Source organism: Acinonyx jubatus, chromosome A1, assembly GCF_027475565.1.
Source record: "Acinonyx jubatus isolate Ajub_Pintada_27869175 chromosome A1, VMU_Ajub_asm_v1.0, whole genome shotgun sequence".
Lineage (NCBI taxonomy): Eukaryota > Metazoa > Chordata > Mammalia > Carnivora > Felidae > Acinonyx > Acinonyx jubatus.
In genome coordinates, this window is record NC_069380.1 from 220,618,728 (window position 1) to 220,637,361 (window position 18,634).

The following is an 18,634-nucleotide window of genomic DNA, read 5'->3' on the forward strand; positions in this document are numbered from 1 at the left end:
TGGTTTATGCGGTTTTTTCTTTCTTTTTTTTTTTTTTTAAGTTTATTTTAAAAAGAGAGAGAGGGAGCACTGGGGAGAGGCACAGGGAGAGAGAGAGGAAATCTTAAGTAGGTTCCATGCTCACCTTGGGCTCCGTCCCAGGGCCCTGGGATCATGACATGAGCTGAAATCAAGAGGAGACACTCAACTGCTGACTGAGCCAACCAGGTGCCCTCATGACTTATGCAATTCTAATGTAAATTGATTTTAAGAAACGTTGCTTCCTTCCAATCACAATTTAATTATGTCATAGCTCCATTTAGGACTAATCCCAAAGGCATCAGTACATACACATGCCCTGTGTGCCTAAGAAACTAACGCTGCATAGAACATGTGTGGCTTTCTTTATAAAACTCAGCCCTGTCTGTTCTCAGCTTCATTCTCAGAAAAATTGTATATGGCACTTTTAATCACAAGTCCTCATGTTCTTTCAATAATTTTATAATCCGTTCCTCTGCCAATGCCTTCTTCCCCTTTTGTTCTGCTTTACAAACATCTATTTACTTTTAAGAACTAGTTCATATGTCACAGCATCTGTGAAACCTTGCTCAACTTCTCAGGCAGATATTACAGTTCCTCCTATGCTCTCACTTGGTGCCGGCCTTCATAGAGCACTTGTCACTTATTGGATTTAAGTATAACATTTATCATATTTTATTGTAATACTTTTCACCTCTACTAGATTGTGAACATCTCAAATCTAGGAATCAGGTCTAGTTTATCTTTGTTTATCATAGCATTCACAAATATTAAGAATATTTCCTGACACATCAAGCTGTATTAAATACATGAATATTGTTTGTCCTTCATTTCTGGATCTACTTTAATTGCGAAACACTTCATTGTGGTAACTAAACTATATATATGTCCCATTTTGCCTTAAATATCCTATTTGTCCTTATTCTGTGCCCTGAATATGAGAGTTTATTCCACCTGATCAATACACCAAAATGGGACCCCCTATTGTTCATTCCTTGCTGATAGCTGTTAGCAAAATCCAGGGATGTGCTACTGTAATATATACTTCTGATGAGTCCAAAAGGTTCCGCTCTTACCAGAGTTCACAAGTTAAAACAATAACGTTGTTTGTTTTTTGCATTGTTACACTATTCACCTCAGCTGTTTGATTTCTCTAAACAAATTATGTTCATAACAGTCCAGAAACCAAAGTTTACATGCTGTTTACAGTAAAACCTTGGTTTGCGAGCATAATTTGTTCCAGAAACATGCTTGTAATCCAAAGCACTTGTATATCAAAGCCAATTCCCCATAAGAAATAATGGAAACTCAGATGATTCATTCCACAATTCAAAAATACTCATATAAACATGATCATAATACTCTAATATAATACAAAATAATAAAGAAAATACAAACTATAGGGATGCCTGGGTGTCTCAGTTGGTTAAGCATCCCTCTTCCCCTCAGGTCATGATCTCGCAGTCTGAGTTTCAGCCCCACATTGGGCTCTATGCTGACAGCTCATAGCCTGGAGCCTGCTTCGGATTCTGTGTCGCCCTCTTTCTCTGTCCCTCTCCTGCTCACACTCTGTCTCTGTCTCAAAAATAAATAAACATTAAAACAAATTTTAAAAAAGAAAATACAAAGTATAAAGAGAAATAAGTAAATTAACCTGCACTTACCTTTGAAAACCTTCATGGCTGATGTGAGACAAGAGAAGAGGGTTATTGTGTAGGACAACTTTCATGATTACTAACGGAATCACTGCTGTCTATTTACTCACTGGAATCTTTTTCTTCATGGAGGCCATTGTATATGCTCACATGGATGTTGACTTTATTAATAAACTCTTTTTTGTCATATACTGTATTTAATGTAAATGGCAATAAGGCAGCAGAAGAAAGGGTCTATATCTGCAGGCAGCCTGTCCTAGAAAGAAGCAACTTACTAGGACAAGAAGTCCTAGAAGAAGCTCCATTCCTCAGCTTACTCTTGGATGGAAAAGCAAAGGACTGTCCATAGATGCTTTGAAGCGACAAAAAATATACTAGTGCCAGTTGTGGGCTCCTTCCAGTGTTCTGAAAAGTCACTGATATGTGTCAAACACTGCGGCCTGAGAACAAGCATCTGAACATGGGAGACAATCACCCACAATCCTGCAGGGAGGGAGGGAGGGAGGGAGGGAGGGAGAGAGAGAGAGAGAGAGAGAGAGAGAGAGAGAGAGAGAAGAACCATTGGCTCAGTTGTGATCATGTGATATTCAGCATCGTGTACTACTCATATTGCAAGACATTGATCATTTATCAAGTTAAAATTTACTAGAAATGTTTACTCATCTTGCAGAATACTCACAGAACAAGTATACTCACAATCCAACGTTTTACTGTATTTATTCAATCTTTTTAGTTTTTTTTTTTCAATTTTTGTGCAAACATATTCAAAGTTAGGATCTACAAATTTCAAATTTAATCCAATTGTAACTTTGGGTGATGGAAGTTAAATTTAGATTTTATTAATTCATCCTTGTTGCTTTTTAATCTGAAATAAAATTTTGTTAGCAGCAGCATGAAGCAATACAAAATTCCATTACTGAAGAGTGGGTGGTTAAAGTCTCTCGAGGTTCTACATATTATTTTGCTATTGTCAGTGTGCTTATTTTGATATATGAAATTCGCCTTTCACAAGTGTGTTCGTATTGGTAATTTCACCTAACACACAAAAGGATCTTATTTGACACTTTTTCCTTAGCACATAAAAGGAAGAACACCAAACAAATTGGTTTGCTTTAACTAATGATCAAAAGTAATACAATAAAATACTTCCATGAAATATATGTTTATGCATGTATATGTCTGCATATTAGTTACCTGTTGCCATGGAACAGAGAACTACAAAATATGTAAAATTAATTCAATTTATTCTAAGATTTAAAAGAAATGTATTGGCCCACATACCTTAAACTTCACAGGTAAATTAGGCTTCAGAGTTATGTTGATCGGGTCCCTGTCTTTATTTCTCTGTGATATATTTTTCCCTTTTCTGCATTCCTTTTTATTTCATGTTTGCTTTACTGTCAATTTATAGTAACAAGCACCAAGTGCTGTGCTAACTTTCAAGATGGTAACAGAATGAATGCTACCTTAAATTGGGTTGCACTCATCCTCATTCACATCCAGAGATAAGTTATCCCTTCAGATGTCCATTAAAAATATTGTTCCCATTAGGTTTCAACTAACCACCATTGACTTTTTTCTAAAAAATTGTATTTAATACATAATATGTGCCCATAAGGAGATGAATTATGGCAAAATGTGTGGGGTTATTCACATTAGCTCAGGACCTTCCAGGCCCATTTTTGATCTTTACTTGTAGGCAATTCCATTCAAACCTCTTGAGTTCTACCCATGGGGAGAATTTTAGTGAGGAAATTATGATATATATTCTATTCTATTCTTACATCTTGCATCTATTCAAATGTTGATACATTTGAATTCTTAGACATTGCACTATCCCAATATCAGTATCAAATTTTAGAAGCATTAGAACAAATTTCTTCATTCCAAAGGAACTTGGATCACTGAAACAATTCAGTACAGCAGTGCTAGATATTTATTTTGTAGTTCTTGCTCCTCAAATTTCCAAACTTTTGCCAGGTTCCTTGCATACCTCAGATAATCTTGCTTCTCTAATTCTTATTCAATAATAACAATCAAGAAAGGGTTTCCACAGCATCCTGCCATCATGTCTAACAACCTAACTAATACTGTGGTCCTTAGTTTCCTTAAATCTGTCTCCCTTCAGGTTACTGGGAGTGAACACTCCATTCCAGGCTTATGACCACCCCTCCATGTACGCCTGAAATCCTGACCTTTCTTGTTCACCCTCAGTCTATGCACTGTGAATTATTTCCTCCCCACATCTTCATTTGCCCCTGTCTGATACACAATTCCTCTGTCCTCAAAAATAGGCTTTATATTGTATCTGAAAATAAAACTTACTCAAACAAAAACTGAAAACCTACCTCGATCTAGTGTTTCTCTCCAGATACAACTTTAGTGTTCCCTTTCCTGATAAACTCCTTGAAAGGGTTGCCTATATTCACACCCTGAATTCTCTGTTCCCAGGCTCTTTCAAATCCACTCTACAAAGACTTGCCTCTATGACTTCACCAAAATTATACCTGTCCTCCATATTCCAAACTATAAAGTATAATTCTCTCCTCCATTTGTTCAGCAAAGCGGCAACATTTGGTACAACTGACAACTGTTTCAAGACACAGGCTCTTTCTTTGGCTTATGGACTCAGCATTCTCCAGATGCTTTTCTGCCTTTGCTCGTTCTTCTATCTCAGTGTGCTTCATAGTTCCTCCTCATCTCTCCATTCATTGAATGGTGGGGCATTCTGATTTTCAAACCTCGGATTTACCTGGAGTTATTGCCCATGTAATATCATTCAGTCTAGTGGATTTGCATAACACCTACATGTAGATGACTCTCAAATGGAAATACACATCCACTTTTCCCTTGAAATCCATATTATACGCTTAATAACTCCTCTAGGAGATCTCAAACTCAGAATGCTCCAAGTAAATATTTTGCTCAAAATCCAATTTCTCTCTAAATCCACTCCTCCAGGGAATTAACTATCACAATAGTGACGGCTGTAGTCCAGATTGCTTATGGAAATCACTCAGTGTCATATTTGACTCCTCTTTTTCTCTCATGCTATACATCCAACTCACCAGAAACTTCCATCAGCTATACTTTAAAAAGTATGCATAAGTCAACCACTTCATCACATTTTGCTCTTTCCCATCCCTGTCCAAATAAGAATCAGCCCTCAGCTGGAATACTCCAATAGCTTCCTGAATGGTATTTTGCACTTAACCCTAGCCTCTTTTAATCTATTATCTAGAGAGCTACTTGAATATCCCTTTTAAATAAATAATACCATGTAGCTCTCTTGTAAGGAAGATAAATATTCCCAAATAAAGTAAGGTTCCAAAACATGGCACTCATAATGAGTGACCCAAAATAGACACACACACACACACACACACACACACACACACACACATATGCCCTGCCGACTACAGGATAGAGGTAATGTGTATCTTCAGTTTTCACTTTAGTTCTGGGTCAGGGGGATGAAAATGTGAAAGTTCTACCCATTAGAAAATTGAGTATATGATACTTCTTACAAATCATTTTACATCACCTTGGCCTCAGTAACTCTGTGACAATAGAAACGGAAAATGCGTAACACAGAAAAAATTTCAAACAACCAACATGAGAAAGTTTACACTGCTATTAAAGAATTTATTAAAAAGAAATAAAATTATCTCAAAAGGACAGTTTAAGATTCAATAAGGAATGATGACAAAGGAAATGGTACACATGAGGACACCTTTCTTTGTAATAACAAAATGTCAAATTTGATAGATTAACAAACCCATAAGTATCATCATCATCTTCTCAACATCATCATCATTACTTACAGGTATAAACTTGTGAGAAACTTGATCCAAATTGAAACATTTAAAAGTTATTACAATGGTGGGGTTCCCTGGGTGGCTCAGTTGGTTAAGTGTCCCACTCTTTATTTTGACTCAGGTCATGACCTCATGATCTCAGATGATGATATCGAGCCCCATGTTGGGCTCCACAGTCAGTGTGGAGCCTGCTTGGGGTTCTGTCTCTCTCCTCTCTCTCGGCCCCACCCCCACACAAGTGCACTCTCTCTCTCTCTCAAAATAAACACACAAAAAAAGTTATTATGGGGACGCCTGAGTGGCTCAGTCGGTTGAGTGTCCGACTTCAGCTCAGGTCGTGATCTCACAGTCCATGGGTTCGAGCCCCACGTCGGGCTCTGTGCTGACAGCTCAGAGCCTGGAGCCTGCTTTGGATTCTGGCTCTCTGCCCTTCCCCCATTCATGCTCTGTCTCTGTCTCAAAAATAAATAAATATTTAACTTTTTTTAAAGTTATTACACTATTTAGAAAAAGAGTAAAGATGTTGATTGTTCTTATATTTTCCAGAGATACCCAAGCATGTTAATATTTCTGAGTTAAAAAAGAAAAGAAATTTAGTATACATATTTAAAATTACAGAGAGGACATAACAAGGATAAAACCTTAAACAATATGCTGGAGGATAATATTAGAAGGGATAAAGACAAAATATTAGGACAAGTTTGAAGCACACAATAAAGTGGTAAAAATATATATTAGTAACCAAAGTGGTATAATTATAATAAACTCTCCTGTTTAAAAAAAAAAGCAAAACATACTGAAGCAAAGTTAGAAAATCATCTTTATGGTACTTATAATAGGCTCATATGAAATATAAAGGTGTGGATAGTTTTACAATAAAAGAATACAGTAATAAAAAGATAATTCTAAGCAAAAGAAATCTGGCAAAACTGTTAGTATTAGAACTGTTAGTGTTAAACAAAACATACTTTAAAACAAAAAGCTATCATGATGATGAGAAGGTCTTGCCATACTAACATATAGTATATTTCATCAGAGTGATATAATAATTTGAAACTTCTATGAGCCTAATAAACTATCTTTAAAGTAAATAAAACATAATCTTACAGGAAACAGTTAATAGACCTCTCTCAGACATGTTTTATGAAGTAGACCAAAAAAAGGCAGTAATTATAAAAGTGTTTCATGGAACAAAATAAAAGCACTTGATATTTGATTATCTGCCAATGAGTAAATTTAAAGAACAAATATAATTTTCAAGCACACAGAGCAAAATATAGTAACAATCAATGACATACTAAACCACAGAGCAACTTAAAACCTGTGTTGACACAAGCTATATTTTCTAAGAACCACACAGTCAAGTGCTACAAGGCTGGGTTGCGTGCCAGTCAGTAGGGAGAATGGATGGACACTTGAACAAACAGATGAAGACACAATTATGAATCTGGCTCGCGAAATGAAAGTAAACTTATCTACCTCTACCTCTACCAACGAATCAAAATAAGTAATTCTAGTATGTAGAAGACAAAAATGAAACTTGAAATGTTGGTTAACACACTAAGACTTTGGAATAGAGAAAGTTTTATAAAAGCACAAATTTCACAACTCATAAGGGAGACATTGATAACTAAACTATGAAAATTGTCCTTAGTTAGAAATTAAAACATAACTTGATATAATGAATGAAAATGTGTATACATATGTGGGGCATGTGTACGTTATGTATACACACATCTATCTCTGTTAATATTTGAATAAATTTAAGTAATTTTAACAAATGTTTTCCAATTAAAATTACAATATATATCAAATATATTGATATATCAAGTATGTAATCAGTTTAAATAATAAATGGAACACCAATTTAAGAGCCCTTACCTCAAAGCAATAAGCTTGTAATACACTATTACATCCTTAAAGCAATAAGCTTGAAATACACTATTACATCCTTCTTTATTCCAACCAGAGCTCATCAATATTGAATTTTGTATTATTTCGTCCCTTTCTTTTCTTTATAGTTTTACCAAATATGTTTTGGACATTTATATTTCCACATTTATGTATATAACTATATCTTTGGTACATGGATATTATATGTTATAAATGGGTTAATATTGTATTAACTTTTTTTTTAATCAGTGCTACTATGAGATCCATCCAGGTAAAGAAATACAGCCGAAGTTTTTTGTTTGTTTGTTTGTTTTTGTTTTTTTATCTTTACTATGATGAAAAAATAAATCTTTTTTAATCTGTGCTTATAAAGTCCAATGCATTTTGATCATTTTCAGTTTTTATAGCTTCGTGTATTATTGATACTGCTGATATAACATATCCTGTACATGTTTCCTATTGTAAATATAAATCTTCTCAATATATGTAATTGGTGCACATACCAGGAGCATATAATATATTCTTCGAAGTATTCTCAAATGTTTTTCAAAGAGAGAATGTTTAACATGTTTATAATAAATACATATGATTGACCCAGAATTTATTATGCTTCTTTAATATATGAGTTAAAGTTCTTACTTAATATTTTGTTTAATGCAGACAAATTCCACCCTAAAATATGTTTGCATTCAGTTCCAAAATTATATTAACTATCCTAAAGTCTCAGCTTGTGTGTTACTTGAACTTGTAAACACTTAAGAAAAGATGTTTTAATATCTTTCTATGAACCTGAACATACTTTAGGGAATTCTTTACTAAACACAAGGTAACAAAATATTAACCTATCTGTTCTTATATATTTAAATTTAAGGTTTTATATTTTGTTCGGTGGTTTACTTTGAGTAGTATTTTATATATATGATAAGATGTAAGGGTTGGGGCGCCTGAGTGGCTTAGTTGGTTAAATGTCTGACTCTTGCTTTCGGCTCAGGCCATGATTTCACAGTTTGTGAGTGAGTTCCAGCCCCTGGAACTCTGCACTGTTGGGTTCTGCACTGGCAGCACAGAGACTGCTTGGGATTCCTTCTCTCTCCTCCTCTCTCTCTGCCTCTCCCCTGCTCACATGCACCCTCTCTGTCTCTCAAAAATAAATAAACATAAAAATAAAAGTCTAAGATGTAAAGGTCAAGTTTACTTCAAATATGAGTTTCCACTTGATCGACTATTTGTTATAAATGCTTTTATTTCTCTATTTAATAATTGTGTCAGGGTGCCTGTGTGGTTCAGTCAGTTAAGCGTCTGACTTCAGCTCAGGTCATGATCTTATGGTTTATGGGTTTGAGCCTCACGTTGAGTTCTGTGCTGACAGATCAGAGCCTGGAGCTGGCTTCAGATTCTGTGTCTCCCTCTCTCTCTGCTCCTCCCCTGCTCATGCTTAGTCTCTCTCTCTTTCAAAAGTAAACATTAAAAAATAATAAAATAAATAATCTGTTAATATTGTCCACTAATAGCTGACCATTAATGTTTTGATTAATTTCTGGACTCTCTTTTGTATGTACCATTAATCATATCAGCAGATAATGATATGATATGATATAATATAATGTAATATAAAACACACACACACACATATATAGTCTTATGCTAATACCATGGTCTTGATTATTGTGGCTATTTAGCAACACTTAAAATCAGAAAGTACGTTCAGCATCTTTCTTCTTTTTTCAAAATTGTTTGGGCTAACTTAAGACATTTTCTTTTTCAGGTAAATTTTAGAATCAGCTTATCAATTCTTCAACAATATAAGCTAGAATTTTTATTCATATTGCATTGAATCTGTAGTTCAAGTTTAGGAGAATGGATATCTCAAAATTATTGAGCCTTTTATCTATGACCATAATGTATGTTTCTAGTTATCTAAGTTATTTTTTTTTATTTAAAAGAAAAATTTTTAGTTGAGCGTCCGACTTTGGCTTAGGCCATGATCTCACAGCTCGTGAGTTCGAGCCCCACATGGGGCTCTGTGCTGACAGCTCAGAGCCTGGAGCCTGTTTCAGATTCTGTGTCTCCCTCCCTCTGCCCCTTCCCCACCCATGCTCTGTCTCTCTCTGTCTTAAAAATAAATAAAACATTAAAAAAGATTCAATCTTTCCCTTATAAGTACGACAATTGTAGGTTTTGTTATACAATTATTCAGGCTGAGGAAACCTCTTCTCTTCTTAATCTCCTGAGTGTTTCTTTTTCCTTCTTAAAATCAAGTACAGGTGTTATGTTTTGTTATCTCTTTTCTGCATCTATTGAAATAATTATGTGTGTGTGGTGAATGATATTCATTGATTTTTGAATGTTAAACAACTAGCCTTTCCTCCCTGGACTATATCCCATGTGGTTATGATGAATGTAATCTCAAAGCTGGAGGAGATCTTGGGAGCTTAGGCCTCTCTCTTCTCTCAGGAAGCATAGTTCTTCATTGTCTATTTTCAGTTATATATTTTCAGTTCTATAGCCTCTATATAAGCAGGTTAGTCTGGTATCATTTGCTATATCCTGGCCAAAATCCAAAGTTTACTTCCTGAATTTCTATTTCAAATCCTGACAAACTTGTCTTTGTAATTATTTCATTTATTTAAATTATTATACCAAGTGATGTCAGATATGTGCATAATGGAATCAGGATTTGTGTAATTCAAGCTTAAGTTTTCCTAAGACTTGATAAAAGTGATTTTAACTAACAACAACAACAGCAACAACAACAACAACAAAGAGTTGTCATTTTGGAGAAAAATAAGACTATTATAAAATTTCAGGGAGTTTCATTATAATGCTGCTGTGCTTAAAACTTCTTTGAACATATTTTCATGTGCTTCCTTCACTTGGAATAAATTTGGAGCCCATAAATGCTGCAGTGAGTGGGATTTCTTTCAAGAATGGTGAAGTTGAACCCCAAGCAGCAGACCTATGCTCAGAGATAAGGCCTTATCTGTACCTCACAGTTTAGAGATCGGTGAATGATTAGATATTCAGATATTTTAATACAAATATTTGAAACATATACATATGATTTTCATTAATGATGTCGTATGTTAACGGATTTGCTGTAATTAACGAACCACTTTCATATTCTGATTGTATCTGATGAGGAAAAATTTATTATCCTTTCATTGCTCACCCCCTTAAAAATGCAAAAGGATGGTCCATTCTATTAGTGAACTAATCAGAGTGGCATGCACGTATCAGACTTTTCAAATAAACTCACTGGATAGAATGGATTGTTCCTCAAGTCATGGAAAATTCTCTAAAAATCATAGTATCAAGTTTGCAATTGCATTGAAATATCCTACTCCAATACTTTCACTGAATCCCTATCTTCATGGAGGGCATTCTCCTCATGGAGTTGCATTTATATTGGCATTACATGAAGCATGGGTGATTTTTTATAGTGTAGTTTCTGCTGGAATGCAAAAGTATGGGATTGCCAGCATGCTGTAAGTTTTGTTTCTGTTTTGTTTGTGATCTTCAGAAAGGATTCAGATGTGCGGTCTGCTCTCTCAGGCTCAGTGTTCTAAAATTTACATGACTTTGTTAATTGTTTCTCAGAAACACAATTTGGGAAGTCAAATAACGGATAACAGGTTAAGTAATCAAGGTATAGAAATAATAAATACTTTTACAAATTTCACGTGCCTAAAGAGTGCTGGAAAAGGGGATTCATACTTAAATTCGTCTGATTCCGGTATATTTACTCTGCCATCACAAGACTTAAAATTGAAGAAACAAGCAAAAACAGACACAGACTCCTAAATACAGAGAAAGAGCTGGTGGTTGCCAGAGAGGAAGAAGGTGTACGGGTGGGGTGGGTAGGCAATATAGGTGAAATGGATTAAAAAGTACAAACTTCCAATTATAAAATAAGTCGCAGGAGTGAAAATTCAAGCCCGAGGAATGTAACCACTAATATTATCATAACTTTGTATGATGACAGATGGTAACTACAATTATCCTGGTGAGCAATTTGTAATATATATAATTGCCAAATCACTTTGATGTACGCCTGAAACTCATGTAATATTCTATGTCAATTATACATCAATTAAAAACATCAATTTCTAGAAATAAAGCATGAAGACAAAAGTAATAATAGCAATAACAGAAACGTTGCATTAAGAACTTCAGGAACATTGTCTAATTTTTGCCAGAGAAAAATGCTTCTAACACACTTGAACATGTACACATTTTATAGGTACAGTTATTGTCATTTGAAGGGTAACATACTAACTCAAGGGCCATGGGAAATAAGAAAGAGGAACCCAAAGGCACCTGCTAATTTAGAATTAGCTAATTTTATTATTGAGCAGAAAATACCAGAATGTATGCAGGTAGGCTACAAGTGGCTACAAAACCATCATGTGTTTCCAGCCTCTAATTATATGGAATTAAAGGCACAGTTTTTACAAATCATCCGACATTTAGTAAATAGACAGCAGTTATTCGATATGCATCGGTAATGACAGTAAGCTTACTCCAACGTTCTGTTTCTCGTATCTTTTCATCAGTATCTCCTGTGGTTGCCGTGGCATGGCAGGGCACACAGGTCATTAGTCCCAAACACACTAAGCTTAGAATCCATTCAGCTTCCCCACAGAACACAATCTGTCATTTGTCTGCTGCTGAACACTATGTTTTTCACCATTAAGGAAAGGAATAGTAATTATGCATTGAATTAATAAAGCAATGTTTGGTAAACACAGAGTCCATTTCCATCTAGAAGAGTGGAGTTTCCTGAACTCTGGTATGGAATGAGTGCAAGGCCATTCCAGTCCAGAGGATGTCGTGAGCAAGACAGAGTGGGGACAGTGAGAAGGCAAAGGCTGAAAACAATCAGACACCTAACTCTTTTGTTGTAGGCTTTTCTCAAGATGTAGTCTTTCCAGAATCCTCTCCTACAAAACAGTTGTTTTTATCCCTAACTACACTAAGCTTGCTTCTAATTCTGCCTTCTTGGAAAATGAGCAGAGAACTATTTATGCAGGGACAATTAAGGCTGCTGATACTAATGATTAGAGCCAATAAAATTATTCTTGCCTCAGATTTCTAAAACATTGCTTTGGTCTGCTCTTAAAAGGTGAACAAGTACCTAGTTGGAAAATAAAAGAATACAAGAGACAAATCAGATATGACATCTAGAAAGTAAGAGAGATATTTACATAGTGACAATAGTATAGCCACTGGTATCATATAATAAGCCTCGTAAATTGTAGAGCAAGGATTCTTTATTGTTCTCCTCCATACAAGTCTGAATAATCTTAGTAATTATAAATTTTAGGATCAGCTTTTAATTCTATGAACATTGGGATTTTCAATAGGTTACACTGAATATACACATCAATTTGCTTTTTGTTAAAGTTTATACTCTTTTGAGAGAGAGACCAGGGGAGGGGCCAAGAGAGAGGGAGAGAGGATGCCATCAGCACAGAGCCTGACATGGGGCTTGATCCCACGAACCTTGAGATCATGACCTGAGCTAAAACCAAAAGTCCACACTTAACCAACTGAGCCACCCAGGCACCCCAATACGCAAATCAATTTGGAAAGGTTGGTTTTATTTGCGTTATTTTTGTCTTCCTAACCACACACGTGGTATAGCTCTTCATTTCTTTAGATCTTCTTTAATGAAGTCTAAATAAGTTAAATAAAACACTTCAATAAAGTGTTTGCATATAGGTCTTTCATTTACTTTGTTAGATTTATTTCTAGTTTCCTTATAGCTTTGTTAATTAATTCTAGTTAGTTTTTCACCATTAAGAATAATGTACACTGTTGTTTTGTTGTTGTTATTTGTTTAATGTACTCTTAATCAGTTGGAGAGGGCACATTTCTGTTTCTAGTTCACTGAGAGTTTTTGTTTTTGTTTTTGTTGTGATTTGTTTTGTTTGTTTCATTGTGTTTATAATACATGGATACTGTGTTCTAAATCTTGGTTTTTCCATATGTGTTGAGGAGATTATGGGTTTTTTTTTGTTCCTCTTTTAATTCATTAACTTTTTGAGTAATTTTTGTGCTTTTTAAAATGTCCTTCCTCATTTCTTCCTCTGCATTATCCTTCCTTCCTTCCTTCCTTCCTTCCTTCCTTCCTTCCTTCCTTCCTTCCTTCCTTTGTTTCTTCTTTCCTTTAATGCTAAACTAAGCAAGTGTGGAACTAAATTGCCAGATATATATATATATATATATATATATATATATATATATATACACACACACACACACACATATATACATATATATACATATATATACGTGTATATATACATATATATACGTGTATATATATACACATATATACACGTATATATACATATGCATATGTATATATATGTATATATACGTGTATATATATACATATATATACGTATATATACATATGCATATATATACGTATACGTATATATATGCGTATATACATATATATACGTATACGTATATGTATATGTGTATATATATACGTATATATATGTATATACACGTATATACACACGTATACGTATATGTATACATATACGTATATATATATATATATATATATACGTATATATATATAATTTTTACACACCAGTGTCTTGTTTAGGCTGTTTACACCTAAAATCTCTTATCAGTGAGAGTGTCTGGGATTGATACCAACATTTCACAAGCCATGGAAAACAAGCTTTAGGGTATTTCCTTCTTCCACTGTTTTCCTGGAAAGAGATGTGTAAGACTGCAATTGCCTGTTTCTTTAATTTTAGGTAAAATAATCTAGATGATGTTTTTCTCTTTAGAAAAAGTATTATTTTTTTTAACACTTGTTTATTTTTGAGAGGGGGAAGGGTCAGAGAGAGAAGGAGAGAGAATCTGAAGTAGGCTCTGTCCTGTCAGTGCCGTGTGTCAACTCATATATCTTGAGATCATCACCTGAGCCGAAATCAAGAGCCAGATGTTTAATGGACTGAGCCACCCAGGCACCCCTAGAAAAATATCTATTTTTATTTTGAGAGAGAGAGAGAGGGAGAAAAGGCAGAGGGAGAGGAGCAGAGGGGGGGCAGAGGGAGAAGGAGAGAAAGAATCTTCAGGAGGCTCCATGCCTAGTGTGGAGCCTGGCAGAGTACTTGATCTCAAGACCATGAGATCATGACTTGAGCCAAAATCAAGAGTTGGATGCCTAATAGGCTTAGCCACTCAGATCCCCAGAAATAATAATAAATAATAATAATAATAATAATTATTATTATTATATAGTAGTGTTAATTATTGTTATGTTAATAATGTTAATGTTAATAATGTAATAATGTTATTATTATTATTATTATTATTATTATTAAAGCTTATTCATTTTGAGAGAGAGAGAGAGAGCGCGCGCACAGGCAGGGGAAGGGCATAGAGAAAGGGAAAGAGAGAGAATCCCAAGCAGGCTTTCTGCTGTTAGCACAGAGCCTGACATGGGGCTTGAACTCAGGAACCATGAGATCATGACCTGGGCCAAAGTCAATAGTTGGATACTTAACTGACTGAGCCACACAGGTACCCTGAAAAATTATTTTTAAATGAAATTTGATTTTATTTAGTTATTGTGCTCCTCCTCAAATTTTCTATTCTTTTTAAAGCTAATTCTGGCACTTTTTATTCCATGCATGTTCTTACTATTTTCAGTATCTTCTCTCTATATATATGTATATCCATATCCCCTTTTTTCCAATATAGTTAGTTTCTGCCTTCTCATGTTCTGCTTTGATAATTTATAAATAGGTCTAGACTTTGTCTTTTTTAGTAGTCCTTTTTTACATGTATTCACTATTTTTTTTTATTTTGGAGTTTTTAAAGGTAATGACAAATATCAGTAATAAAATATATATATTTAGTTTTCTGATTATTAATCCTGCATTTATAGCTCTAACATGTAAATAAAATGAAAAATTTTTCTTTTTCTTCCATCTCAGAATTAATAAACTTACTAAAAAATGGGAAGATTTTTTAAAAAATATGTGTTTAAGACATATTTTAGGGTATTAACTATAATATTTTTATATCTACCAGAGTTATATATTAATTCTATGGTAAGTTCTGATTTAAATTATTCTTTATTTCTCCCCAAATATGACTTAATATCACACACTGCATGCATTTTTTCTATAAGAAGAAAATTATCCTGGGGCACCAGGTGGCTCAGTTGGTTAAGTGTCCAACTGTTGATTTTGGCTCATGATCTCAGAATCATGAGATTGAGCCCCATGTTGGACTTTGCACAAAGCGCAGAGCCTGCTTAAGATACTCTCTCTGTCTCCGCCCCTTTCCTGCTCATGCTCTTTCTCTCTCTCATTCAAATAAATAAATACACTTTAAACAAAAGAAGAAAATTATCATTTGTGTAAAGAAATTGTACTTTTTATTTTCCCCAAGTTTATTTAGATTTGAAACCCTGAACTTTTTAAACATTATGTATTTTTTTTTTTACCAACTGTGATGCTTTTCTTAGATTAATGATGAAACCAATTGTTCATCCCTCAGACTCTGACAGCAGACAATGAATTCTGACAACTTTCTCCCACTCCAGTTCCTGAATAACATGTAATTTCCTTGATATGACAAAATATCATTTTGGCATGCATGTCATGCCTTGGTGTTCATTTTTCATTTTTCATTTTTCTGTAAGTTAATGAGTTCTCGCAAAGAGTGCCATCATAACGTTGTCTTTTGCCAAAAGTCCTGTTGCAGCATATGGAGATGGCGACAAGCTACAATACTAGGGAGATTTGTTTTAACCCAAGCCTCCAAAGTGTGCATAGAAATACTAAATATATCCCTGTGTGTTTTGCAGACAATCCTGGTTTGCTGAGCCATGTGACAGTGGGTATTAGAGTTCTGGATGTCAATGACAATCCACCTGAACTTGCCAGGGAATATGATATTGTTGTCTGTGAAAATTCAAAGCCTGGCCAGGTAAGTTAATTGTTTCCTTCCTATCATTGAGATAGAAGAAAAACAAGCAGCTCTCTTTCTATTATTTTTATATATAATACTCAAAATCCCTCAGTGTTATTTTTGGGCTCAGTGGAAATAATTTTATAAAGCTTTATTTTAAGTACCCAATAGATTTTTTTTTGAGAATCCTTGAAAATGAATTTTCTCCAGATCCCAAATGTTACTCAAAAAATGAACTCATTCGTGCATATATCCATCATAGAATTATATTGGATGCTTTGGGTGAAGCCCTGTATTAAATTAGGAGGAAACTGTGAACTTTCCAGTCCTATTGATGCTGTGAGCCTAGATTACAGAGAAGGCACTTGTTGGTCTACTTTGGAGGGCCTGCAGGAGTGACATGTGTGTGTCCATTGAGTAATATTGGTACCAAACGATGTTAGGTTTTAATCACATGAAGAGAATCTATGTATGAAGGGAGTACAGACAGTGGGGGAAGTTAAGAAGAGCTTGAACCTGGGTGGCGAGTCCGGATGTAGCATGGCAACAGGCTAAAGGAGCACTGTGATTCTGAAGGGAGACCAGTGTGGCTGTGGCACATAAAGTAAGCAGAAGTCTGGCAGGTGATATACATTTGTTTGTTTGTTTGTTTGTTTTCTGTTATATAGCAAAGTACACAAACTTAGCATCTTAAAACAAGTCTTATTTATGACCTCAGAGTTTCTGTAGGTCAGATGTCTGTTCATGGCTTAGCTGGATCTTTGCAGGGTCTTTCCCCAGACTGGAATCAAGGTATCCATCAGGACCATGATCTTACCTGAGGCTTGAGATCGCGTCTAAGCTGACCTGGTTATTGGAAGAATTTAATTACTTTCAGCTACAGACCTCAGAGCTTCAGGATTTTCCTCAGCTCTTGAGTATTACCTGGAGTCTTGACATGTTGCCCCCCGGTTCTTGCTCTGTGGGCTTCCCTAATGTAGCCCATTTACTTCATCAAACAAGTAGGAAGAGATCTGCAAAGTCTGTTATCAATCAGTCTTATAAAATATAATGTAGTGCAATACAATCAGGTGAATAATATATCAACATTTTTGCCATATCTGTTTCTCAGAGGCAAATCACAGTCACATCCAGACTTCAAGGGGAAGGGATTACATGGAGGCATGAATTCCATGAGGACCACCTTAAAGTTTGTCACAGGTGAATCCAGATAGAAAAGGTCTAGGGTCTAGGTCCAGCCGAGTCATTTGTTCCCCTTTATTGTCTTTGGTAAACCAGAATGACTCTAACTATATTGTCCAGACCTACTTTAAATCATTTTAAAGCTTGTCCTAAAATTATACTACTGAGAAACATTGCCTATTTTTTTATAAGGCCCAATCAATACTGTGCGAAAGTAATCATTGCTTATGTTATCAATGCCCTCCTGAGAAGGTATTTGTGTATATATAAATGAACAACTCTTTTTACCATGTTCATGGACCACAAGAAAATTGGAAAATATGATAAGAACAAAATGGATGAAAAGTATATCCTGAAGTACTTACAGATTATATAATGTATTATATTTTAATCATATTATGTTAGAATATAACAGTAATTAATATATTATATAATATATAGATAATATTTTAAGATGATCACTTCAGATAGTTAGGTGTTTGTCTATATCACCATTTCAAAAACAGCAAGGAATTTTATGGTACAGATATATAATGATTTATTTAATAAACCCTATTCATTGTGTCAGAAGTGGGTGCACGCATCCTAAAATTATTTTCTTAACATTCGTTATAAAAGTACAATTAATGAGAAAAATGTTAAACTTTCAAGGGGAAATTTTAGATTATAAAAGATAAAGCCACTGAATGTGGACTCTCAGTTCTTGGTAACAGAAGATTAGCCATACCTGAAGTGAAGATTAGGCAAGCAGGAATTAAAACTACAATAAGAATCTGTATTCCCAATACCGTACTCTAGTTTTGTAAGATGTTCCTAGTTGGGAAAAGTGGGTACACAGCATCTCTCTGTGTTTCTTAGAACTGTATATGAATATGTGACTACCAAAAAAAAAAATAGAAAATTTAATTTAAAGTAAAAATATTTTAAAAGATATATATATTTTTAATTTTTTTAACCTCTATTCACTTTTGAGAGACAGAGTGTGAGTGGGAGAAGGGTAAAGAGAGAGAGGAAGACAGAATGAAGCAGGCTCCAGGCTCTAAGCTGTCAGCATAGAGCCTGATGCGGGGCTTGAACTCATGGACCATGAGATCATGTCCTGAGCCGAAGTTGGACACT

At 34.8% G+C, this 18,634-nt stretch overlaps 1 protein-coding gene across 5 annotated transcripts in view; it reads left to right on the plus strand.

Moving 5' to 3' along the window:
* CDH18 (cadherin 18) overlaps window positions 1-18,634 on the plus strand; it is a 995,271-nt gene that overhangs the window by 938,921 nt on the left and 37,716 nt on the right. For all 5 annotated transcript variants that reach the window (XM_053201933.1, XM_053201935.1, XM_027074610.2 and 2 more), the window contains one exon: window positions 16,230-16,351. In XM_053201933.1, the coding sequence (XP_053057908.1) occupies window positions 16,230-16,351 (122 nt within the window). The remainder of the gene's footprint in view (window positions 1-16,229; window positions 16,352-18,634) is intronic.